General features: G+C 40.9%; 1 protein-coding gene across 1 annotated transcript in view; it reads right to left on the reverse strand.

Moving 5' to 3' along the window:
• Positions 1-22,243, reverse strand: part of CPA6 (carboxypeptidase A6) — a 263,728-nt gene that overhangs the window by 70,291 nt on the left and 171,194 nt on the right. The window contains exons 3-4 of the mRNA XM_068525813.1: positions 13,306-13,430; positions 812-926 (exon numbers count right to left, since the gene is read on the reverse strand). Of these exons, the coding sequence (XP_068381914.1) occupies positions 812-926; positions 13,306-13,430 (240 nt within the window). The remainder of the gene's footprint in view (positions 1-811; positions 927-13,305; positions 13,431-22,243) is intronic.

The raw sequence follows: 22,243 nt of genomic DNA on the forward strand, positions 1-22,243 counted from the left end.
TAACAACTATGATAGGTATCACATCCATGTACTATGGGTGCAAGTAATGCTCCAGGGGTTGAGAGTAGGGAGCTCTGACCCCATCTGGGAGAGCAGAAACAGCTCTCTTCTTGCTTAAACTGAGATTTGAAGAATAACTAGTTGTTGCCCAGATGTACAGTAGTGGCAGTGGGGATGGGTCCTTGTATTTCTCAGATACAGTAAATAACAGCAAGCTAACAGTCCCTGAGGTGCCACAAATGAAGCTTGGTTTTGGGGAGGTCTCAAATTTGCAGAGGGTATGGGGCAAACATCAAAGTTCACTCTACCCCTCAACCAAACCATTGCCCTCAAACTCTGGCTAGCTCTACCGTCCATGCATTGTTCAACTAGGGTGTTTATAACCGTAATTACAGTCAGCCCTCCACACCTGCGGATGCAGAACCATTGGATACCAAGGGCTGACTGTACTATGTCATTGTACACTAGGGAATTGAGTATCCATGATTTTGGTATCTGTAGGGGGTCCTGGACCCAATGCCCTTCGGATACCGAGGACTGTATAGCAGCTTTACCGCACTCTCCATTGCACTTCCCCTGTCCATTGTGGGGGTGGGCTGGATAAAGCAGGTGAAATTAAAATTATTTTGCTGCTACTTATATAGTGTAAAAGGCTTAATGGAAGAGAACTGAGGCGCCTGGGCAATGTAAGAACTGTACGTATTCTTCATATAGCCTCTGCCTCTGTCCTTACGCTTCTCTCCCAATCCTGAGACCTAAATGATAAAGATGCACTTGTAAAAACATAACAAAAGGTCCTTTGATTACATACTTCTTCTAAGGAGTGATAAACTTCATAATTATATCCAGAGACGGATCTTCGACTTCTCTGGGTTGGCAAACTGCTTCCCTTTTCCAGTACTTTCTGAAGATCTTCCATGAGGATCCTGGATTTGAATGATAGACATGATGAAAATTAAATGGAGATAATATAAAAATCAGTCAATATCAAAAGAAAATCATGCATCTATGAAAAGGACAGTGAAGGAAAAAAAAAAAGGACAGTGAAGTTTGACACTTCTAAAAATACCAAATGTTGGGAAGATGTTCTTTTTCAGAAAGTAAAAACTGTTAAATAAATGATATAATGAATATAAAATAGAAAATTATAGGCAGGTGTTCCCAAGTAATAATGAGCCTAATAATAACTACCATTGATTGAGCAGCTACAAGAACTGAATGATGGCGTGGGAACACATATTTACTGAGCACCTACCAGGTGGCAGGCACTGTACTGCGTATTTTACATGAGCTTAGTTAATAACCCTATGAGGTTAGACTTTATTGTTATCTCCATTTTACAAATGGGGAAACTGAGCCTCAAAAGGGTTAAGAACTTGTCAATATCACTCTTCCAGTGAGCACAGAGCCAGAATTTGAACTTGGAATGTGAACCCAAGTTCTAGGCTTTAGACTCAGGTCCGTTGTGACATTATGAAAAACGAAGCACGACAAGCTCCTCCACTCCTTTGCCACGTCCTCCTGTTCGGCTGCTTCTATCTGTTCCCATGCCTTTTGTCACCGAACTTTTGTCATGTTGTCACCCGGCATACTTGACCCAAGACTCAGAAAAGGGAAAGAAAGAAAGAAACTACAATACTCAAGAGGAAATGGAAGAAATACCCAGAGTCGGAAAAAGCTAATTTCACTGCCTACCAGTATCAATGATGCCAAGAGAAGACAAGCTCAGGTAATCAATCAAAGTGAATGCATTTGGAAATTGAAGGCCGAGGCCAGGGTGAGGGATTCAAGTCACTGAATGTATGGAACCAGCTGGACTGGTGTTCTTTTTTTTTTTTTAATTTTTTAATTTAATTTTATTTATTTTTTTATACAGCAGGTTCTTATTAGTCATCAATTTTATACACATCAGTGTATACATGTCAGTCCCAATTGCCCAATTCAGCACACCACCATCCCCACCCCCACCCCCCCCACGGTTTTCCCCCCTTGGTGTCCATATGTTTGTTCTCTACATCTGTGTCTCAACTTCTGCCCTGCAAACCGGTTCATCTGTACCATTTTTCTAGGTTCCACATACATGCGTTAATATACGATATTTGTTTTTCTCTTTCTGACTTACTTCACCCTATATGACAGTCTCTAGCTCCATCCACATCTCAACAAATGACTCAATTTCGTTCCTTTTTATGGCTGAGTAATATTCCATTTTATATATGTACCACAACTTCTTTATCCATTCGTCTGTTGATGGGCATTTAGGTTGCTTCCATGACCTAGCTACTGTAAATAGTGCTGCAATGAATATTGGGGTGCATGTGTCTTTTTGAATTATGGCTTTCTCTGGGTATATGCCCAGTAGTGGGATTGCTGGGTCATATGGTAATTCTATTTTTCATTTTTTAAGGAACCTCCATACTGTTCTCCATAGTGGCTGTATCAATTTACATTCCCACCAACAGTGCAAGAGGGTTCCCTTTTCTCCACACCCTCTCCAGCATTTGTTTGTAGATTTTCTGATGATGCCCATTCTAACTGGTGTGAGGTGATACCTCATTGTAGTTTTGATTTGCATTTCTCTAATAATTAGTGATGTTGAGCAGCTTTTCATGTGCTTCTTGGCCATCTGTATGTCTTCTTTGGAGAAATGTCTATTTAGGTCTTTTGCCCATTTTTGGATTGGGTTGTTTCTTTAATATTGAGCTGCATGAGCTGTTTATATATTTTGGAGATTAATCCTTTGCCCGTTGATTCATTTGCAAATATTTTCTCCCATTCTGAGGGTTGCCTTTTCATCTTGTTTATGGTTTCCTTTGCTGTGCAAAAGCTTTGAAGTTTCATTAGGACCCATTTGTTTATTTTTGTTTTTATTTCCATTACTCTAGGAGGTGGGTCAAAAAGGATCTTGCTGTGATTTATGTCAAAGAGTGTTCTTCCTATGTTTTCCTCTAAGAGTTTTATAGTGTCCAGTCTTACATTTAGGTCTCTAATCCATTTTGAGTTTATTTTTGTGTATGGTGGTAGGGAGTGTTCTAATTTCATTCTTTTACGTGTAGCTGTCCAGTTTTCCCAGCACCACTTATTGAAGAGACTGTCTTTTCTCCATTGTATATCCTTGCCTCCTTTGTCATAGATTAGTTGACCATAGGTGCGTGGGTTTATCTCTGGGCTTGCTATCTTGTTCCATTGATCTATGTTTCTGTTTTTGTGCCAGTACCATATTGTCTTGATTACTGTAGCTTTGTAGTAGAGTCTGAAGTCAGGGAGTCTGATTCCTCCAGCTCCGTTTTTTTCCCTCAAGACTGCTTTGGCTATTCGGGGTTTTTTGTGTCTCCATACAAATTTTAAGATTTTTTGTTCTAGTTCTGTAAAAAATGCCATTGGTAATTTGATAGGGATTGCATTGAATCTGTAGATTGCTTTGGGTAGTACAGTCATTTTCACAATATTGATTCTTCCAATCCAAGAACATGGTATATCTCTCCAGCTGTTGGTATCATCTTTAATTTCTTTCATCAGTGTCTTATACTTTTCTGCATACAGGTCTTTTGTCTCCCTAGGTAGGTTTATTCCTAGGTATTTTATTCTTTTTGTTGCAATGGTAAATGGGAGTGTTTCCTTAATTTCTCTTTCAGATTCTTCATCATTAGTGTATAGAAATGCAAGAGATTTCTGTGCATTAATGTTGTATCCTGCAACTTTACCAAATTCGTTGATTAGCTCTAGTAGTTTTCTGGTGGCATTTTTAGGATTCTCTATGTATAGTATCATGTCATCTGCATACAGTGACAGTTTTACTTCTTCTTTTCCGATTTGGATTCCTTTTATTTCTTTTTCTTCTCTGATTGCCATGGCAGGACTTCCAAAACTCTGTTGAATAATAGTGGTGAGAGTGGACATCCTTGTCTTGTTCCTGATCTTAGAGGAAATGCTTTCAGTTTTTCATCATTGAGAATGATGTTTGCTGTGGGTTTGTCATATATGGCCTTTATTATGTTGAGGTAGGTTCCCTCTATGCCCACTTTCTGGAGAGTTTTTATCATAAATGGGTGTTGAATTTTGTCAAAAGCTTTTTCTGCATCTTTTGAGATGATTATATGGTTTTTATTCTTCAATTTGTTAATATGGTGTATCACATTGATTGATTTGTGTATAATGAAGAATCCTTGCATCCCTGGGATAAATCCCACCTGATCATGGTGTATGATCCTTTTAATGTGTTGCTGGATTCTGTTTGCTAGTATTTTGTTGAGGATTTTTGCATCTATATTCATCAGTGATATTGGTGTGTAATTTTCTTTTTTTGTAGTATCTTTGTCTGGTTTTGGTATCAGGGTGATGGTGGCCTCATAGAATGTGTTTGGGAGTGTTCCTTCCTCTGCAATTTTTTGGAAGAGTTTGAGAAGGATGGGTGTTAGCTCTTCTCTAAATGTTTGATAGAATTCACCTGTGAAGCCATCTGGTCCTGGACTTTTGTTTCTTGGAAGATTTTTAATCACAGTTTCAATTTCGTTACTTGTGATTGGTCTGTTCATATTTTCTATTTCCTCCTGGTTCAGTCTTGGAAGGTTATACCTTTCTAAGAATTTGTCCATTTCTTCCAGGTTGTCCATTTTATTGGCATAGAGTTGCTTCTAGTAGTCTCTTAGGATGCTTTGTATTTCTGCAGTGTCTGTTGTAACTTCTCCTTTTTCATTTCTAATTTTATTGATTTGAGTCCTCTCCCTCTTGATGAGTCTGGCTAATGGTTTATCAATTTTGTTTATCTTCTCAAAGAACAAGCTTTTAGTTTTATTGATCTTTGCTATTGTTTTCTTTGTTTCTATTTCAGTTATTTCTGCTCTGATCTTTATGATTTCTTTCCCTCTGCTAACTTTGGGCTTTGTTTGTTCTTCTTTCTCTAGTTCCTTTAGGTGTTAAGGTTAGATTGTTTATTTGAGATTTTTCTTGTTTCTTGAGGTAGGCTTGTATAGCTATAAACTTCCCTCTTAGAACTGCTTTTGCTGCATCCCATAGGTTTTGGATCTTCGTGTTTTCATTGTCATTTGTCTCTAGGTATTTTTTGATTTCCTCTTTGATTTCTTCAGTGATCTCTTGGTTATTTAGTAACGTATTGTTTAGCCGCCATGTGTTTGTGTTTTTTAAGTTTTTTTCCCTGTAATTCATTTCTAATCTCATAGTGTTGTGGTCAGAAAAGATGCTTGATATGATTTCGATTTTCTTAAATTTACTGAGGCTTGATTTGTGACCCAAGATGCTATCTATCCTGGAGAATGTTCCATGCACACTTGAGAAGAAAGTGTAATCTGCTGTTTTTGTTGAAATGTCCTATAAATATCAATTAAATCTATCTGGTCTATTGTGTCATTTAAAGCTTCTGTTTCCTTATTTTCATTTTGGATGATCTGTCCATTGGTGTAAGTGAGGTGTTAAAGTCCCCCACTACTATTGTGTTACTGTTGATTTCCTCTTTTATAGCTGTTAGCAGTTGCCTTATGTATTGAGGTGCTCCTATGTTGGGTGCATATATATTTATAATTGTTATATCTTCTTCTTGGATTGATCCCTTGATCGTTATGTAGTGTCCTTCCTTGTCTCTTGTAACATTCTTTACTTTAAAGTCTATTTTATCTGATATTAGTATAGCTACTCCAGCTTCCTTTTGATTTCCATTTGCATGGAATATCTTTTTCCATCCCCTCACTTTCAGTCTGTATGTGTCCCTAGGTCTAAATTGCGTCTCTTGTAGACAGCATATATATGGGTCTTGTTTCTGTATCCATTCAGCAAGCCTGTGTCTTTTGGTTGGAGCATTTAGTCCATTCACGTTTAAGGTAATTATTGATATGTATGTTCCTATTACCATTTTCTTAATTGTTATGGGTTTGTTTTTGTAGGTCCTTTTCTTCTCTTGTATTTCCCACTTAGAGAAGTTCCTTTAGCATTTGTTGTAGAGCTGGTTTGGTGGTGCTGAATTCTCTTAGCTTTTGCTTGTCTGTAAAGCTTTTGATTTCTCCACCAAATCTAAATGAGATCCTTGCCGGGTAGAGTAATCTTGGTTGTAGGTTCTTCCCTTTCATCACTTTAAGTATATCATGCCACTCCCTTCTGGCTTGCAGAGTTTCTGCTGAGAAATCAGCTGTTAACCTTATGGGAGTTCCCTTGTATGTTATTTGTCGTTTTTCCCTTGCTGCTTTCAATAATTTTTCTTTGTCTTTAATTTTTGCCAATTTGATTACTATGTGTCTTGGTGTGTTTCTCCTTGGGTTTATCCTGTATGGGACTCTCTGCGCTTCCTGGACTTGGGTGGCTTTTTCCTTTCACATGTTAGGGAAGTTTTCAACTGTAATCTCTTCAAATATTTTCTCTGGTCCTTTCTCTCTCTCTTCTCCTTCTGGGACCCCTATAATGCCAAAGTTGTTGCATTTAATGTTGTCCCAGAGGTCTCTTAGGCTGTCTTCATTTCTTTTCATTCTTTTTTCTTTATTCTGTTCTGCAGCAGTGAATTCCACCATTCTTTCCTCCAGGTCACTTATCCGTTCTTCTGCCTCAGTTATTCTGTGATTGATTCCTTCTAGTGTAGTTTTCATTTCAGTTATTGTATTGTTCATTTGTTTGGTTGTTCTTTAATTCTTCTAGGTCTTTGTTAAACATTTCTTGCATCTTCTCGATCTTTGCCTCCATTCTTTTTCCGAGGTCCTGGATCATCTTCACTGTCATTATTGTGAATTCTTTTTGTGGAAGCTTGACTATCTCCACTTCATTTAGTTGTTTTTCTGGGGTTTTATCTTGTTCCTTCATCTGGTACATAGCCCTCTGCCTTTTCATCTTGTCTATCTTTCTGTGAATGTGGTTTTTGTTCCACAGGCTGCAGGATTGTGGTTCTTCTTGCTTCTGCTGTCTACCTTCTGGTAGATGAGGCTATCTAAGAGGCTTGTGTAAGTTTCCTGATGGGAGGGACCGGTGTTCTTGATGAGACCCCTGAGCTAGATATAGGCTTGTTACCCCAATACTCACCAATCTCCTCTAACTAGAGCGCCATGAAGTAACAAGGTGCTCACTCCTTTAAGTAAAGATGTTAAAGAGCCTCTCAGTGATTTTTCCTGGGCCTGGTAGGTAGCTAAAAAATTTTGCTTTCATACTTTATCTTCCCAAAGAACCTGTGGCTTGGTGGTTTCAGTGCCATTAAAAGAACGTGTAAAGGCATCTTTAAATGACTTTCAAAGTTGACCTATGTAATCCACTTAATAAAAAAATTATCTTGAATTACTTGAATAAATACTTTTTGGTCCTCAGAGGAAGTAAATTTACTTAGGGTCATGCTGGGTGTAGGAAATTCCTTTTGATTTACTCATTCGTTATTTACCAAGGACCCATGGTCGACAGAGCACTTAATCTGGAATTTATCATCAGCTTACTGTTCTTTTTGTTTCAATTTTCAACTTTAAAACTAGAAACATTAAAAATCAAGGTAAGGTGTGGTGGCACCACGTTGGTAAATTTGCTTGGTAGCTGCTTGCCATGGCTCAAAATATGAGTGGAGTTTAGATTGTCAGTCTGAATACGATTTGTATTCTTTCTTTCTTCCCTCAAAGAAAGGAGTTACAGATGAAAGTAGGTTTGTATGGATTAAAGAACTTTACAATATTGCCAGTGTGGGTGTAAAGAACCAAATGAACTTCTTCGTCAACATCCAATCTTCTTGTGTTGTGAGCGAATCTGGGGTGGCCAAGAAAAATGCAAGTTTGATTATGGCTGAGTTGGTTGGTTATAAACTGTCAACAAATTCCAGTTACAGTAGGCAATTTTCAGCTGTCTTTCCCTCACCAGTACCATCTATCCATTTCTCCTGGCTACTTTTCTCTATTTCAGGAAAGTAAGGGGAAAAAAGTAAATAGATTTGCCAAAGCCAAGCAACCTACAGAAGAATCTCCTTCTGAATTTCCACTTTAAAAAGATACATGAACACATACAAAAAAGTTTTCAAAATTATAAAAACCTTTACAGCATGTTTACAAAATTGAGCTCTAGTGTATTACTTTTGCATTATTTCCGAAATGGACAGACTTTCTAAATACTGGGTTGGTCATAAAGTTCATTCGGGTTTTCCCGTAACATCAGGAAAATGTGAACGAACTTTTTGGCCAGCCCAATATAAGCAAGCACAGATAACTTGTTTCCCCTCAAGGTAAGACCAATTCCTCATATTCGTCACCAGAAAGTTCCGATGCTGATACATCTGCTTGTTTGGAAACTCTTGGTAGAACCACCACTGTACCCCTTAGAAAGCTAATATTTTCTCAGGAGTTTCAGTATGAAAAACTATGCTCCTTAATTGATTAGATTCTTAAGTCATTTATCAACTGATAATGATAAACATATTACTAATCACATAATGAAATGAACTGTCAAAATAATTCTAATGGATAATTGCTCCTACAAAATATTTACCTTAATATTTTCTAGTCAAGTTTGCTAGTGTTTTAACCAAAGTAAACGATGAGGTTTTTCAGTTTGAGGTTGTGGAATCACTCTAGTTGGGTATTAGTTTCTTTGATGAATCAACTCTTAAGCTTCTCAGTTTTATTTTAAAGTTTCCAAGTGCCCTAAATAGAGCTGGCCTTTGGATCCCCAGTATTTACCCATTCATTTAGGCCAGTGATTCTCAAGATGGGCTGCTTTAAAATCACCTATGAGCTTTAAAAAATATGCCACACTGAGCCTTACTTAGACAAGAATCTCCTGTGCATAGGTATCGGGCCTTTCTACAAAGCTCACCAGGTGATTTTAATATAGTGTCAGGCTCAAATTTAGGCTAACATCTGGAAACCAGTAATTTAGGCTAATTAATCTGGAAACTGATGGCTCTCAGTCCTCAGGTTCTATACTAGATAAAAGTGGAAGACAGTATTAGAATACAGCTGGTCCTTGCTTCCTCTCTCCTCTCTTGAGTGTGTCTGCTGGATGTGGTCAACTGCCTCTCAGCATTTATGCCTATGCCCTCTTTGGACTTCCTGTGCTGAAAGGGCTGGGAAGCTGAAAAGTACCTTTCCTCGACTCTCTTGCACCTGTGGTTCTGGGTACAAATCTGTGAACTCTGACAAGACAGGAAGTTAAGAACGAGGCAGAGGCCATCTCCTGCTGCCGTTGCTGTGGCGCGTCGAGATCGCAGAGGTGTGACTGTTTAGAGGCAGTCAGGTGGCTGGACTCAGAACTCCAGGGTCTAGTCACCAGCTTCCTGGCATGAGAGGCAATTATGGTAACGACAGTGGTGGCAGCAGTAGCACAGCAACACCTTCCTGACCGCTGGGCTGTCACACCAGGTCTGCCTACTTGGTCCTTGTCAAGTAGGCAACTGGAAACCAGCAAGTTGATGAAAAGCCCATGAAATGGAGCCCAAAATGGCTTTTTTAAACTGTTGTAGTTTCTTAGTTCCTTATGGCTGATTATTATTTCTACCCCAATTGTATGCACTCCTAAAATAGCGACTCCTAGATCTATTAAGAACTTTCCAAGGATGTCATCACTTAGTACAAAACCACCTCCCCAAAGCTTCCCGGGAGGAGAAGCGGGGTGGTCAAAATTTGGAATTTTAAAGGTATTTAATTTTCAAAACGTTTGAAATTTTTTTTATGGCAAAAGGAGTTATCTCCTATGTCATATCGTTAAGAGGGCTGGATCACCTGGGGCCAGACACATGGGGTCACATAGAGATGACTATAACTATGCATTATGTACAGTTGTACAGAGTAAACGATCATCTTTTGAAAATACCCCTGGCTACAGTAATAAAAGTCAATTAAAATGATCTCTACCTACCAGCCCCGTGGAACTTAACTGACTGTTCTCTGTTATTATCTTGGGAACAACAAAATGAATAATTCTAAATGAGTGCTCTCCATGAGGAGACAACTGGTTTAAAACACTCATTTTTTAGACTCTATTCTCTGTGGAATAAAGGGTGATATTTGATTCTGTATCAGTTCCACATGACCTATATTGAATGGCAGGAAATAGAGACTTGTTAAAATAACTGATATATTCTTTTCTTCCAAATAATAATTAATAACTGGTATATTCTTTTCTTCCAAATAATAATTAATAAAGCATGTGAGTTTTTACTGAGGACCTATAGATATATAAGCACTTCCCTGAGAGGCATTCAGAGAATCAAAGCATGCCTTCAAAGCTACAGCAATGACTAAAATGTGTTCAATATGAACAAGAGATTTATGCACAGCTGTGACTCTACCCTGTTCTAGAAACACAGATAAAATACCTTCGTGCAAAAAGCCTGTAAGTACTTTAATAAGCCTGTAAATATGTCTCTGGCAGGTAGGTATTTGTGTGGACCAGGGAGGGATGTCACAGCCCCTTTGCACCCCTTGGCCCAGCCTTCCACCGAGACTAGGGTTCTCACCATTGACTCAGAGCCCTGAACCCTTCCCAGGCCTCGCCAGACATCATCAGGGATCTTTCTGCCAGTTTTGGCAGTACAACCACTTGCTGAAAAGTTGGAGTAGTTGAAGTTAGTCATTTACAATCATGCCTCTCAGCGCTGAAATCCTAGGGTTCCAAACAAAAGGTAACCCACTCCTTCCCTTCTCACTAATTCACTAGCCTGTGTTTCTCCCTCCCAGATTCTACACTGACTCTCCATCTCTTCACCACATCCTTTCGCCTTGTGCCTGTTGGAATCCCTCTTTGATCGTAAATAAAATCCCTACATCCTCCAGTCTCTTCAGAGAACTTCTCTCTTCTCATATTCTTGCCCCAATAGAAACCAGACTCTCTCAAGGACACAGATTCTTCCGTGGCTGTCTCTTCTCCCACTTCTCTGACCACGGGGCCAGAAGGGAGGGAGGGTCAGCATCCTCCTGGGCTCCCATTGGTGCTGCCCCATTAATCTTCTAACTTCCAGGAAAAGCTCGTCCTCCCTTCAGCATCAGGCCATTCCTGGTTGCTTACCTCCAAGCTGGTATTTCCTGTCCCAGGAGTACATTCTCTCCCTCCACCTCTAATCTAGCCATAAGCCAAGGAGATTCAAGGCTGCTGGGATGGTTTTCTGGTGACTAAGCCCACTCATTCTTGACCGCATCAGCCTCAATGATCTCCACCTCAGCCATCTCCTTCATTGCTACCCCTATAATCTTGTCGCCAGCCACAAATGTTCTTCCCCAGAACTCTTAACATCCAATAGCCTACACTTTATCAAAACTTCTTTCCTTCCAGCTTGTTGCCCTCACACCTGTTTTAAAGATCTTAATACCCTTGATTCTTCCATTTTGTCCCATCATTCTTCCTAGACTCTCCTCCCTTCCTATCCAGACTAGACCCCATGGATGAATACTTGAGCTAGTATCTCACTAGGAACCTCAACTTCCCTCCACCCTGATCTTTTTGTGGTCCTAACCACCAAAACCTCAACTCTGTATCAGTGCTGCAATCTTTCTTCTCTGCGACAACCACTATTATTGGTTCTTACCCAGATTTTTTCTCTCGCAACACTCTTTAACCCCTATTTCTTTACTCTGAGTAGATGAATTTTGCTTCTCACTTCATCCAGATAATTTGGCTGTCAGTTATGATCTCTTTAAACTTGTTGACTCTCTTCTCCACAGTCTTAACTAGATCCACAGTTACCTCTTTGGTCTTATAGGATAAGCTATCTTTCCTAGTGTTCAAACCCCCTCCCTCATCTGTGCATTCGTTCCTGCATCATCAGTGTCTCCTTCCTTGCTGGTCCTTCCCCTCAGCCTACAGGCCAAAATTGCCTCCTTACCCTAACATGCCAAGTCTCAAGCATCCACTGAGGTAGCATCTTCCTGTAGTCACTCCTCCCTCTCTGCCTCTCCCCTATTGTAACTTCTAAGAGTAGTAGGATAGTCTGCTCTACTGCTCCATGTTCTCACCTCCTGTTCACTTTTCTGTCCTCTGCTCCTAACAATCTAATACTACATTAGCGTTACCAGTGCAATTTCCATCATCAAATCCAAAGGAAACTGATGAATCCTTTTCTGGCAGGATATCGCTGCAGCACTTGGTGCCACTGACATCCTTTCTCTCAAAAGGTTTTTGTTTCTTCTTTGACTCCTGCGACTATTTTCCACTTGTTCCATTCTTACTGCTTAACTGTTCCTTAAAAAAACAAACAACAAACAAAACCCTCAAAATATCTAAATCTGTCTACTCAGTCACCGAAGACAGAAGACTTGGAGTCATCCTTGAGTTCCTCCTCTTCCACCTACATCCAAACAAGTGCAGAGTCCAGGTGGTTTTGCTTCTGAAGCATATTTTGGAGTTCTCTCTTGATTCTAGGACTCTGGTCCTGACTCAGGGGCCTCGTTATCTCTCATCTGGATCACTACTGTGGCCTCGTACTGCTCCTCCGCCCACTTACATGTGGTTCCCTGGCTGACATCCTCCAATTGTGCAGGATCACCCACAAGATGAGGTCTGAGCTCCTAGCTCTGAACAGCAGGCTGCCCACAACCTGGCCTCCCCCCTCTTCTCTAGCATCTCTTCTTTCTACTCCCCAACTTGTACCAGTTCCCTGCACACATACTATGCTGCTTCTTGCCTTTGCTTGCATTGTCCCCTCTGCCTTCAGGGTCCTGAGTCTCATCCTTTGCCTAACTGACACAGCTCCTGCAGAGTCTGGCTTTTTTCTGTCCCTGTCTCCCTATCCACCTTGTAGGCATGGGTAAGCTACTCTCCTTTCCTCACACAGTAAAATGCTTCCATGTTTACACTGATTACTTAGAGGTAATGGTGAAATGACAGGGAAGTGTGGTTGCTTCCCCCTCCCCCATTACACTAATAAGAAGCTCATGCTGGGCTTCCCTGGTGGCGCAGTGGTTGAGAATCTGCCTGCCAATGCAGGGGACACGGGTTCGAGCCCTGGTCTGGGAAGATCCCACATGCCGCGGAGCAACTGGGCCCGTGAGCCACAACTGCTGAGCCTGCGCGTCTGGAGCCTGTGCTCCACAACAAGAGAGGCCGCGACAGTGAGAGGCCCGCGCACCGCGATGAAGAGTGGCCCCCGCTTGCCACAACTAGAGAAAGCCCTCGCACAGAAACAAAGACCCCACACAGCCATAAATAAATAAAAATAAATAAATTAAAAAAAAAAAAAAAGGAAGCTCATGCAAGGCAAATATAACTGTGTTATATTCATGTTGGTTTCCCCAATGTGAAAAATAGAACGTGAAACACAGTTGTTGGCCCTCAGTGCATAACCTGAATACAGTTATCATTCAGTTTAACTGAGTACAAATGAATTAAGCAAGGGAAAAGCATGCTTACTTGTACTGGATGTTGGTTTCCTGTAGGAAGGCTAACAGGGCTCGGGAACCATTGTGGGGAATATGGACATCAGTAACTGTTCCCTCTGATACCTGGGAGATACTGCTGGGCTGCCACAGGTCCACCTGTAGTGCAGGAACCAACCTATGATTCATATTCAATGTAGGTGGGGAAAGATCCATGTCACAATGTCAAACATGTTGTCTTGCTTGCATACAGCAATACCAAACACATGTGAGAATTAACCTCGATGCTTACATCATCAGGGTAAAACTCCTAGTTGCTTTTGAATTTAGTGTCCAAATTATACGACAGCCATATAGGATGTGATCGTTTACAAGTAGGAGCTTAAAGACCAATCCATTAAAGTCACAAGATAAAAATGAGGTAAAATAGTTTTAAGTATGACTCTGATGGTGCTTAAAGTTATTTATTGCACAAATATTTGGATACTAGTACGAAGGAGAAAGAAGTGACCCTTCATCCTACTATGCAAGCAAGTCGTGGTAGCTTGACAACGTTTGGTAACTTTAAATGGAGCATTCTCCTGCTGCCACCTCTCCCCACGACTTATATGCATGTTCACCAGTTCCTCCTCAGCCTTCACATGTCAGTAGAAACGTGCCTTTCTCGGGGGGGGGGACTTGTCAGCTAGGGTAGGGCTCCTCGTCATAGTTCTTCTTCAGCATAGTTCTCGTGCTGCTTTCATCACGTAACTGCCTCTTACCAGAACGTAAGCTCCACGAAGGCAAAGGATTTGTCCGCTTGGTTACCACCCCATTCCAAGCGCCTGAAACGATGCCTTGTGCATATTAGCAACTCAGTCGTTATTTGCTGCATGAGTGTAGACCCCACAGAGTTCATCACGTGTTCAGGGTTTTGCAGGAATGCTGGAACGTGTTTGGCTTACAGCAGTGTTCCCGGTGCCTGTCTAGTGCTCCACGCCTGGTAGGAGCTGCACAGGCATTGAAAGAATGACTCAATTCCGTGGGGATGGAGGACAGCCCCACCTTATGCACAAGCCAAGAGCTACATTTTCAATACGGCACAGTTTGCCTGTGCAGTCACGTCTACGTCTCCTATTTGGGACTCCCTCTTCCTGCGTTTCCCGTCTTGGTCTGCTGCAGGATCTTGATCTCTGCTAAGACCTTATCTGATAAAGTTTAGTTACTTCATCTTTACTTAGGTGTCAGTGTCCGCATTCTGTTAGGGAACTCTAGAAGACCAAAAATACTCCAGGACTGAAGGAAATACACCCCTGGTGGTATAATTTCATCTGGAACAGGGTAGAGAGGTATTTACTTTGGGGACAATGAATTTACCTGTTTTTCTTTCAAGAAGCTTACGCCTCCGCTAACTTGCAAGGGCAACTCTGACTCAACTAACATGCTAATCCAACAAGCATAGCACAACGGAAGTGTGGGGCTGGGAGGGATGCTGAGAGGTCATTTGATCCATCTGTCGGCCCTTGGGCAAGGATACTAGGATACAAGGATCTAGGACTGGACCCAACTGTCCCCATTTGATGCGTCTAAACCACATCTTTTATGTTTCCCAAAGAAGGAGAGTCGACACTATCCTAATTTAACTCATATCCACGTTTAACAAACAAGATTGTCAGACATTTTCTTAATCCTTTATACTGCAGCACACTTTTCATTTTTTCTTGTTCCATTCTTCAGTGAGGAATGGCTGATTTCTTGCCCTTGTGAGATAAAGCACTTTTCTCTACATGTTAGATTTTCTAATCCTTTAATCATCTTTGCCTCTAAACGCATTACAGAGACAGATTTTGATATTAAGGTGTATCACCTAATACCTGTGGAGATGAGGAAGCGCAGTGCTCTATTTAGAGGGTGGAGAGCCACAGGAACGTGAACTATCTGAACAGCCACGCTGGTGATGAGTCTGTAAGTGCTGTTTTCTGGGGCATATGCTAAGATAAGAATCCTCATCCCACAGAGGAGAGTAGCTTCCCCATAGGAAAATACCATGGAGGAAACAGACCCTATGGCCTGACCTGGAGAAGGCTTCCTAGGAAACGTCATCAGAAAACAGTTGGTCTAAAAGAAACCAACAAAAAAGAATTTGCAAAAATCAGGAACTGTATTTTGTTTTGATATTAGGAGAGTAAATTAAAATGAATTGTATTGTTCTCCAGTAATATTTTAGGGAAGGGGTGCTTGGATAAGTAACATGGCTATTTCAGTCTGGGCGGCAGGCAGATGCCTGTATCAAGATATAGGGGACAGTAATATGTGAGATTTGTAAAGTACCACCCACTTTATAGGTGTTTCTAGACTCAGGTTCATAGAAGTGAAGTCACTTTCCCAAGGATGCACAGCTACCAAACAGTGACACAGCATATGCCTAACTCCAGTGCCCATAATTTGCTGGCTGGGTAAGTGTCTCCAGGATTTCCTGAGACTATCTCAGAATAAGAAGCACCTTCCAACTTCCTGACTTAGTGTTTGAGACAGGCTGGTTGGTGGGTCTCACATCCTGGTCTGTCCTGTTAAGGGCTTTTTGCCCTAAGAATTATATATGCAGGTATTTCAAAGTTCTAATCAGCCCACCATGGGCAGGTTACCATCAATCATTTCTGTAGAGCCTGATCCCATCTGGATGAAGTGATTCTGAACTGACCCTGGATTGGGTGACCCTGGATTATGATGACAAAGTATCACCGGCCTGATCAGGATCGCCTAAGGCTGTCTGCCAACCAACTGTCTCAGGTCTTCACTGCAAACAGCCATCTGCTTTCCAAGGAAAGGATGCTCCTTTGCAGAGCCTTCTGGCCTTGGAAGCTGGTGGTGGTTCCCGTGCATTCCTTTCCTTATATGACTACCAGTCACAGCCAGATCTATTTAAGAGGTGGAGGCAGTTTAGAGTAAAAGTCAACAGCACGGACTTGGGAATCCAACGGCTCTGGGCTGGAATACTAGCTCTGCAGCATTGACTGCGTGACTTTGGGTGAGGTTTTAACATTTCTGAGCCTTAGATTCCTCATCTGTACTGTGAAGATCATTTTAAAACCTACCCGCGGGTTTTTTGTTTTTAAGATTAACTGGAATATTAGAAGTAAAACACATAGCAGAGAGTCTGGCACACAGTGACGGCTTGAAAGCTATTAACTTTGTTCTTATTGTTGTCTGAAAAGCATATGGGTGGCCAACATGGTGGAGTAGGAGGACCTAGAGCTCACCTCCTCCCAAGGGCCTCACCTCCTCCCAAGGGCACACCATAACTACAACTATTTACTGAGCAGCTATGGATGAGAATGACCTGAAGACTAGCAGAAAAGATTTGCCACAACTACAGGTATAAAGGAGGAACCACAACGAGACGGTAGGAGGGATGGAGATGCATTATAGTCAAGACCACACCCCTGGGTAGATGACCCACAACCAGGAGGAAACTCACGATTGCAGGGGTTCTTCCCAAGGAACAAGGGGTCCGAGCCTCACACTGGGCTCCTGCAAAGGAAGATGAACCCCAGACTGTCTGGCCTTTGAAGGCCAGTGTGACTGAGACTCCCCCTGGGGACAGAGATACTGATGGCAGCCATTTTGGAAGCTCATGGTACCCCGAGGACACGGCTGCTGGCAAACTGCGTTTTGGGGTCTCCCTCTGGCCTATTAGTGCGAGGTGCTAACCTGCCCACCAGCTTAGCAGCCTGGTGACCCGGCAGCGCCCCCCTGAGGCAAGGCCTGGTAGCCCTGGTAGCAAAATGCTTTAAAAAAGGAACAATTAGAGAATAAAAAAGAGCAGAAATTTATAATCCAATAGAATTAGAAAACAAAGTTGAGAAAATTTCCCAAGATGTAGCACAAAATGGTAAAAAGATGGCAAATAGAGAAAATATAAGAAATTAAATCATAAGTCTAACATCTGATGAATGAGAGTCATAAAGACAAAATAGAGTAGAAGGGAGAACATTATCAGATCATTTATACAAGAATTTTCAGAACTGGAGAACATGAATTTCCAGATTAAAAGGGGTTACTGAAAGCATAATGAATAGACCCACGCCAAATTACATCATCATAAAATTTCAGAATACCAGGAATAAAGAAAAGATCTTAAAAGCTTTTAGACAGTTTACGCTAATGACCAACGAGCCACGGGACTTAACATTTCCAGCAATAGAGAGAACTAGAAAACTTCAACACTCTTCTGCTGCAAGACAACTAGAAAATACTGAATAAAATATAATTAACATTCCTTTAAAAGTAGAGTGGAGCTCCCCCCCCAAAACATAAGGGAAATTCCCAGTAGCCTAAAATAAAGAAGAAAATGCCAGTTAGGGCTGTGTGCACGTGGGTTATGATGGTAGTTCAGGTTCAGAATTGTGGGAATCTGTCACAACCATACAGGGAATAAGGTTGAGATCTGGGGCCCAAAGTTTGGAGCTGGAACTGAGATTCTAGCATAAAACTAGAACTTCAAAGGGCAATAGCCTCAGTGAAAGAGTAGGAATTAAAACAAAACAAAGCAACTACACACCAGTAAGATTTGATTAGGAGGCAGTTTGTGGTAATAAATGCAAAACCCCTCCAAAGATGTACCCTCAAGCCAGGCCACGCAGAATTCTTTCATCTGAAACCTTGTTGAAGAGCTCATGAAAAAAAATTATAAAACACATGAGTGAGGTATCCGCTGTAAGTAAAAGCCAATATATTCAACACATAGCAGGATTATTCAACTCAAGATCTTCATAGTATCTAAAAGAACGGCTAGAGCAATTTCCTGAAAAAGAAAGGAAATGAAGGGCTCTTGGAATTTCTGAAGATGAGATACTTTGATGTGGTTATCACTGCATACAGGTGGAATATTTAAGACAATTACGTTATTAACAGGGGAAAGGTAAAGGAGCTTCAAGGGAGGGAAAGTGTCTACAAAAACACAGAAAAAAGCATCAGAAAAAAATAGTTTCAAAAAAGAAATAAGAAAATACGTCAGTAAATATAGTTAATTAAAAAGGATTACATTCACCTGTTTAAAAGAGCATGAATATTGAATAAAAAAAAGTATTCTCCTCAATACTGGGTACAAGAGACATAAAATAAAAACAATGAAAACAAAAGAATGGAAAAAGGTATATACCATACAAATACTAAAGAAAAAAAAGCTGGTAGAACTATATTAATAGAAAAGCATTTAGGGCAAAACCACTTTTGGGGATAATATAGTAATACGTATATCACTATATGTAGTGTACAAATATAAAAATACGTCTATCTGTATCTATATACATATGTATGTACACATGCACATCCATCTATACTGATAAAATGCTCAATATACCAGGAAGATATAAATACTACAATCTGAGTGTATCCAGTAAAACAGTACCAAAATATATACGGCAAAAATGGACAATATCATCAGGATTTTAAATTATAAATCTTCCATTATATCTCAGTAACCAAAAGATCAGAATTGCTTCCCAAGCACACTTAGAATTGTTTTGAAAATTCACTCAATACCAGGCTACAAAATAAGTTTTAACAAATGTCAGAGAATTCATGTCAAACAAATGTTCTCTGATTACAGTGTAATTAAATTTAGAAATCAATGACAAAATATATCTACATTTAGAAATCAAAAAACAGACTTTAAATAACTTGTGGGTTAAAGAAGACACTGTAGTAAAATTAGGAACAAATCAAAACTAAATAGGACATTTCTAAGGAATTTATGACCTTAAATGATCCTGGTACAGAAGAATAAAGATGAGAGAAAGTGATGAGTCATATGTCTAAATCAAGAAGTTAGAAAAATAGTAATACAAAAAAAATAGAGTACAGGGCATAATAAAAAGAGGATAAATTGATAAAATGGAAAACAAAAGTAATGGTGAGGATCAAGAAAACCAAAATCAAGAAAACCAAGAAAACCAACCAAAAATTGGTCTTTGAAACATTTAAAATAGAAAAATTATTAGCACATCTGCTTAAGAACAAAAGAATGAAGGTTCAAATGACCAATATTAGCAGCGAGAAAGTGATAGCCCGAGGAAAACGATTATAAGCCAACCTTACTTATGAACGTAGGTGCCAACCCTAGAAATGTATGTCAGCAAACTAAACATAGGAAAAAGGTATTAACATCATTACTGAATGCAATTATTAGTTTAACATTATTAGTGTATTTCATCATATTAATAGTAATGTATTAAAGAAAAGAAGCCGTATGATCATATCAATACACTCAGAAAAAAAAAGTATCTAGAAATTAGTGCTGAAAAAGTGTACTTCCTTAGGCTATTAAAGAGTATCCACCAAAAATCTTCAGCAAGCATCTGTATACAAGAGTAGTGTTAGAAGCATTCATTTTAAAGTCAGAAACAAAGTAAATGTACTTTAATGCCAGTTCCACAGATTCTCATACTGAGGGTCAGTGCCAGCAAAAGAATAAAGAAAAAAAAAAAAAAAAAGGCTAAGAACCCGAAGAAACAAGACTGTCATTATTCACAAATCACTGTATACAGAGAAGGCAAGAGAGTAAACCGTGAAAATTCAAAGATTAGCAGCATTTAGAGATATAATATCAAAGTAAATACATACACACACATCAATGTAAATGTGTTTTGATCAGCCTTGAAATATCTTCACAAAAATAACATTAAGTGAAAAAGCAGGTTATAGATTAGTAGGTATAGGTGATGTCACTAAAATGGTGACATAGGAGACCCCAGCCCCCATCTTCCAACAAAGATCAACAATTAGATATCCACGAATAAAAACAGCTCTGGGTGAGATTTGGAGTCTACTTAAGTTTCAGCAACACAGTGGAACAAAAAAAAAAAAAAAAAAAAATGGAGAATAACTGCACAAGAAGAAAAGAAAGACAGCTTCATTTTGCCTGCATCATCCCATCCCCCAAATCAGCATTGCTCAGTACCAAGAGGGAATATCCCAGTTAGAAGGCATTCCCCTTGGCAGGAAAGGAAGAGCAAGGCAAGCAACCAGCTTCTGCAGTCTCTGGGGCACTACACGAAGGCCCTGCTTCAGTTTCATCTTACCCAGACTGGCAAAGCTGAAACGTACAGCGAGGGCCAGGAACAAGGAAGAGAAGCAGGGGCTACTGATAGCAGCCATGCAGTGGGAGCGATCATGGCTCACAGTGGCCTCTTTAAAGAGAAACCGAGTAGGAATTGCCACTGAAGAAGGAACCAATGGCCAACATAGCTGCCACAGGCCTCCTGCACATTTCATCAGCTTTTGCCCCAAAGGTATTCATATTTGCTGATGCCAGCTGTCTGAGTTCCCCCTCTCCCTACCCCCTACCTCCAATCCTGGCAGAGCCTGGGAACTGTACCAGCAGCCAGCTCAGCCCTTTGTGGCTGTGCAAGTACAAACCTTTGCCCTGCTTTGACCCCTGTGGCTGACCCCCACCACTGTGCATGTACTCAGGGCTGCCCCTCCAGCTGGGCACTTGCATGCTCATTACCAGGCTCCACTGCAGCGTGCCCACGTTGAGGGAGATTGTATAGCCAGAGGAGAGCATGCTGCCAGCCAGGGCCCCTGCAACTGCCTGTGGGCCCAGCTCAGGCCCTGTCTTCTGTCACTGGCCTGCACCATGATGCTCACCTGTAGTTAGCTTCTCCAGCTGCACACCTGCCTCGCCCAACCCTGTCACCAGCCTCACTGCAGTGCACACACCCAGGGGGAGATTGTGCAGTGATGGGAAGGCACACCAACAACCAGGGCTCCTGTAGTTTCCAGTAAGCTCATGGTTAACCCTGACCCTTGCTGCCTGTCTTGGCCCCTATTACGACAAGTATATCTGCATCCGGCCCCTGCTACTACACAGGCACCTGCAGTTGGTCCCCACAGCTGAGTGTGTGCATACCACCTGCTCTGGTCACCAATGCTGCTTGCCCTGATCTATAGCCATTGGACCTGGAGGGGCTGCCAAGGACCCCAACAGCCCTTTCAGCCGCCATGAACCCCCCACAAGTGTTTGCAAAGGACCACATAGTTGTTGATGCTTTGGACCTCAGTGGCCTGAGCTGAAGAGCCATCATACACCCCTGGACCTGGGACCACTACATGTCCCCACACTTGCAGCCTGTACCATAGACCCTAGCATCACAGCATGCCCCAGCATGCCCCCACCTGCAGGTGAAAGTCTTCCCTTAGGGAAGTCAGTCCACAAAATCTGGAAGAAGTGACTGCTCCTTTAAATACTGCAGATACTTATGCAAGGCCACAGGGATCACAAAGAATTAGGGAATCATGACTCCACCAAAGGAATATAGTAAACCTCCAGTAACCGGCCCCAAGGAAATGGAGATTCAGGAATTGCCTGACAAAGAATTCAAAACAGTTATTCTAAAAATGCTTAGAGAGCTACAAAAGATCACAAATAAACAATTTAATGACATCAGAAAAAACAATACAAGAACAAAATGAGAAATTTAGTAAAGTAGAAAACAAAAAAGAACCAAACAGAAAATTTGGAGCTGAAGAATACAACGACTGAACTAAAGAACAGAGAGTTTTAACATTAGATTTGACCAAACTGGAGAGAGAATCAGTGAGCTACAAACAGGTCATCTGAAATTATCCAATTAGAAGAGCAAAAAGAAAAAAAAAAAAGAAAGCCTACAGGACTTATGGGACATCATACAAAAGAAATAAAGCACACATCACTGGAGTCCCAGAAGGAGATGAGAGAGAAAAAGGGGAAGAAAGCTTATTTAAAGAATAATGGCTGAGAACATCCCAAACCTACGGAGAGATTTAGACATCGAAGTTCATGAAGCGAATAAGTCACGCCAAAATTTCAATCCAAGAAGATCTTCTCCAAAACACATTGTAAGAAAACTAAAATCAAAGACAGAATTTTGGCAGCAAGAGAGAAAAAATTCTCTCATCAAAGGGAATCCCCATTAGGCTATCAGTGGCAGAGAACTTGCAGATCAGAGGAG

This window comes from Eschrichtius robustus, chromosome 17, assembly GCF_028021215.1.
Source record: "Eschrichtius robustus isolate mEscRob2 chromosome 17, mEscRob2.pri, whole genome shotgun sequence".
Taxonomy (NCBI): Eukaryota; Metazoa; Chordata; class Mammalia; order Artiodactyla; family Eschrichtiidae; genus Eschrichtius; species Eschrichtius robustus.